Raw genomic sequence first — 5,179 nt, 5'->3', positions numbered from 1 at the left:
CTTTGGTAGGTTTTATACCAATTTATGTGGGAATTACCATCTTCGGTAAGTTTTATACCAATTTAATGTTGGAATTACCATCTTTGGTAGGTTTTATACCAATTTATGTGGGAATTACCATCTTCGGTAAGTTTTATACCAATTTAATGTTGGAATTACCATCTTTGGTAGCTTTTATACCAATTTATGTGGGAATTACACTCCTTGTAAATTTTTATCTTTTGAGATGAGGAATTATCCTTTGTTAGGTTTTGTGTCATTCTATTTTCAGAAACTTTTAAGACAGTATAAGTTATGCTTGGGAAGCCATAATTTGTATACCCAATGAGTTAGAAACTGGCCACAGCTGGTACACCTTCCAAAGAACGTTTTGGAAGCTATCAAGATTAGCTTAGCCTGTTATATTGTATTTTAACAGTTATGATTTGTTTTTCAAAAGAGCACCCAGTTTTTTATACGTATTGAACAATTTTTATTGTGTAATGTTATTTATATGTTCAGTGTTTCTAATATTTCATTATTATGTTTCTTTAATGTTGACATAATAATATTATTATATTGTAGTAGTGTCTTGTATAGTTTTACAATACTTTAAGTTTTGATGATAGAAGTTTTTGTAGTACATGAAGTATAAGGATAATGATAAAACAAAGGAAATCTGGAAATGGAAGCTTCAGTGTGAACATCGCATTCCCAGTGAGTTTCTCGAAATTATGAATTAGTAATGTCTTATAATGTTATTTTATTTTAGTTATTAGGACCACATTTTTTTGAAAGGTATTTGCTGCAAGGTGGGTGTTAGTATTGATGTACTTAAGATAACTATTGAGTTAATGTATAAATTATGCTGCATTAGTGGTTTTTGTCTATGAACTTCTGTCCATATTACTTTTTTGTTCTGCAGGCCTCGCATTGCCAGAGTGCTGGTTACCCCACATACCAGTCTTCATCACCATACCGACCTCATCCTGTCTCTCCACCAGCACATGCTCATCAGTACAATAGTCCTGCTGCTCATCAGATGCACTCTGGGGTTCCTTACGGTGCTACACCACAGATGTCGCTATATGGAGTAGCTCAGAGCCCTTACGGACACATGGGTCAAGACATGTATTCAAGTCGCCATTCTCTTTACAGCAGCAGTAGTGCTCGAAGCATGCAGCAGACAAAGTCAGCTTGGGGAGATTCTAGTACTGGCCCTGATATAATGCAGTCATATGGTCGACCGACAAAGTCAGCCTGGGGAGACTCGAGTACTGGCCCAGAGTTAATGCAGTCGTACAGCCGACCAACAAAGTCAGCTTGGGGAGATGCAAGTACTGGGCCTGACATAATGCAGCCATACAGTCGACCTGCCTCTCAACCTCCAGTCATGACCACTCCTCCACACATGCCACCACCTCCAATGAGGTCTTCCCCACATGCAACTATTAATAGCACTGGACCTCCTCCACCTCTTCCTCCTCCTCACTTTAGACAGATACATGTAGGGTCTTCTAGCCCTTCTTCACACCCTTGGCACCAGTCGCAGATACCCAGTCCTGGGGTGCTTCCATCCCCCAGAACCACTCCCTCACCTCTACCAGCTCATTCACGTTCTCCTGGACATGGTCAACCCTTCTCTCCACCTCCTGCAGCTCCTTCTCCTCATCATGCAGCTACACATCCACAACCTCAAAAGTCAACTCCTTCCCCTCCAATAGTTGTGTGTTCCACTCCAAATCAGCAACCCTTGTGTAATAGCCCTAATGGTCAGGGGGTGAGTTCTGACCCTTTACAGTCCCTTCAGAAGATGGTCATGTTAGACAATGACTCTGTTGGATCTCCCATCAGCAGAGCCAGCTATGATATGGCCAACAGTCAACCCACTACCCCTGTGACCAGCAGGTCTGGTTCCTACTTTTCTTCAGTGGAGCAATTGGCAGGCTGTGAACCTGGGTCTCCTTTCCCCACATACTACAACCTGGATCAAAACAGGCTATCCACTCCTCCTCATTTAGTGGGATCTACAGCTGCCACTTCTCCCTATCGACAAGGTCCAGAAGCAACCTCTCCTGGAGCACGGAGACCACCTATTGGGAATCTCAATCAAGATGATTCTTCTTCAGGTGCCCACATTAATGGTGATTCTCAGTCAACAAGCTCTGATGGGAGTCACCCACCTGGGCGCCTATCTTGTGGCAGTTTAAATGGAAGCCAGCAGTATGATCCTCAGCATCAGGGGTTTGTTGATTGTGAGACCACAGATCTTTTAGAACACAAAGGGGACTCAAGTCTGAACTGTAAAGAAAATGGATTTAGTGCTACAGAGGCATCTTTTACTACAGAGGATCAACATTTTGAAAATAGAGAATGCAGTAAAGGCATAGATTCAGACTCAGTAACTCTGGGTCCTCAGGAGGATGTGAATGAGAAACCACTAGAACTATCGCATGGAAGAAAAAATATGACATTCAGAGAGTCTGAATTTGCTAATGGAGAGCTTGAAGTTAGTGTGGATGACTTAAAACAATCATCTTTTCTTGCTACCTGTCCCAGGTGGAATAAGACTGTTGATACTTACAACTGTATCCCAAGAGGAAGGGGCCATTTTCATGGAAGTGGTGTTGGAATTGGTCTTCAACTAAAACGAAGCCCAAGAAGAAGAAGGAGTGCATCAGGCCCTTTGGTTAATGTTATTTCACATTATGAAAGTGATGCAATTCAAAAGTCTCCCAAAAGGTCACCTGGAAGGGGTCGTGGTCGTGGCCGTCGCAGGAAATGCAGTGGTGGAGGCCCTATTGATAATTTTACAAATGATAACCAATATGGGTTTTATCAAAATTCTTTTGTGCATGATGATAATAGACATCTAGAACCATGGCATGCCATTAGTGAACAGAATGGTCCTATGTCTGTTCACCAGCCTATAAAAGCAGGATTCTACCCTGGTACCAGCCCAACTACTTCTGATTCTCATGGAGTGCAAAATTCAACACCTCAGATCTATTCTAACAATACACCCTCTCCTCACCTTTCAGTTACTCCAGGTGCTCTACTCCCTCTAGGAAACTCACTTCAGTTTCCACCCAAGAAGAAGAGAGGCCGACCATTTGGTAGCAAGAACAAACCCAAGCCTCCAGGTATGGAAACTAAACGAAAACCAGGAAGAAAGAAGAAAACAGAAATTCTTCAGACTGAAGCTGAGCAGGTTTCCAGAGTATATAAAAGAAGATATTTTAATGGTCCTTACATTCACATTGATGGAACAAAAGAAATGCCTCTATCCATTTCTGTTGTTAACATCCCACCAAAAGAGGATGTAAAAGAAGTAAAGAACGTGAAACAACGGAGGCAAGTTCTGGATAGCAATATTCGCAAGAAGCTGCTAGTACATGTCAGTACTCTGTCACCAATGTATGATGCTACCACAAAGGACAAGACCTGGGTTTGTGCCCTATGCCAGCGAGGGAGCCACACTCGTGGTCTGGGAGATCTGTTTGGACCATACTACCTAAATGAAGATCAAAGGCCATCCAATGAAGAAGTTCCCTCAGTTAAACCTTTCAGTGTAACAGCTGAAGCTAGTGAAACAGACCACGAAGAAGAGCTCACACTAGCACTTACTGGCAGAATTGAAGCAAAACAAGAAGAAGAAGAAAAAGAAGAGTTCCTTAGAGCAAGCATCAGTAAAAAAATAAAACAGGTGTGTATTAAGGCCTTGAAACTCGATATTTACTTACAAACTCTATACTTTTTGTTCCTCATTTTGGTTAAATTATCTTTTCTGTTCTTAGTGGTTAAAAAATTGCCATCAGAACAAGATTTAAAGATAGTACAAAAAAGCATCTACTATTGATTACTATTGTCTTAAGCTGCACAATTATGGAATTAAATAAGTCTTAATTTAGATGGGGTTTACACATGTTGCAAATAGCATTTAAAATTATTTGATTAAGCTATTTCTCTACCTTTACAAATACTGGAGATATTCGAGCCTTTTAAGACTTCTTAAGAGTTATTTTTTATTGGCTATCATCATTAGCTGTACAGGGTATTAATAGATCATTAAAGAACTCTAATTACAATATTAAAATAACTGTTTTATAAGCTACTTTCCAGTATTCAATGTTTTGTTGTTAATAATTTTAGTGCAAAAAACCCTGCAACATTTCTGAGACAAACGAAGATCCAGAATCTTCCCAACCAGACCCTGTTCCTACTCCTTCTGAAGAAGAGGAAGAAAGAAAGGAGTTTTGGGTACATGAAGACTGTGCTGTCTGGTCACATGGTGTTTATTTGATGGGACAAAAGATTCACGGTCTTGCTGGAGCTATTGAAGAAGCATCTGAAACTGTAAGGAATGTGTATTTATACCGTAACCTCATTTATTAATCTTATAGCCAGTTAAAAAAATATCATTTATAAACAGAAGATCCTACATTTTGTAGTTCTTTTACTTGTGTATTTGTATAAAGGTTTTCAAAATATCTGTTAATTACAGATTACTTATTTTGTTAATTTGCACAAGTGTGTATGTGTTTGAACTGGGATGTTTTAATGTGGTTAAGAAAATGATTGTAAAAAGTTTTTCTATAATAAATATCACATAAGTTACATTTAAAACCTTTCCTTTTTGGCACAAAGAACAAACCAAATCAGGTCATAATAATTTAATTAATAAACACCACTTACATTATATCTAACATTTCCTGTTCCATATCAATCCAAATTTCCACAGGTCTGCACATGATTTTATATACAAACTTCTGGTGGACTAGAATTACAGGTGTATGAATTACAACGATGTAAATCAAGATAACTTACAAAATTAATAGGAAATTATATGCGCTGTTTTGGTCAGTTGAAATCAGATCAGCTCTTCGTTTTATGTCCAGTTCTACTTTATTATTTTCTCTTTAAAAAACTTTAAATTTTCCTTTACTTACAGGTTTATTACAGTTGTTTAGTACATGGTTCTTGATGTTGGAAAATGTGACATTGATTTCAAGTTTGTATGTTATTGTATGCAAGTTTAAGGCCATCTAGTGGTAATCCTTGGCAAATTAGTGGTATTTGCTCGCTGACTATTCAACGAACCCCTTTATGGATTACGTTTGATTAATCACTTAGTACAGTGCTCCTCAGACCACAATATGTGCAAACAATATACATGTGTATATATATATATATATATATA

At 38.7% G+C, this 5,179-nt stretch overlaps 1 protein-coding gene across 1 annotated transcript in view; it reads left to right on the top strand.

Moving 5' to 3' along the window:
- Positions 1-5,179, top strand: part of LOC106475366 — a 14,713-nt gene that overhangs the window by 1,405 nt on the left and 8,129 nt on the right. The window contains exons 2-3 of the mRNA XM_022379494.1: positions 905-3,685; positions 4,132-4,335. Of these exons, the coding sequence (XP_022235202.1) occupies positions 905-3,685; positions 4,132-4,335 (2,985 nt within the window). The remainder of the gene's footprint in view (positions 1-904; positions 3,686-4,131; positions 4,336-5,179) is intronic.

This window comes from Limulus polyphemus, unplaced genomic scaffold (genome assembly GCF_000517525.1).
Source record: "Limulus polyphemus unplaced genomic scaffold, Limulus_polyphemus-2.1.2 Scaffold8473, whole genome shotgun sequence".
Taxonomy (NCBI): domain Eukaryota; kingdom Metazoa; phylum Arthropoda; class Merostomata; order Xiphosura; family Limulidae; genus Limulus; species Limulus polyphemus.
Note: the sequence above shows the minus strand (reverse complement) of the source record. Positions and strands in the feature narration are given on the sequence as shown.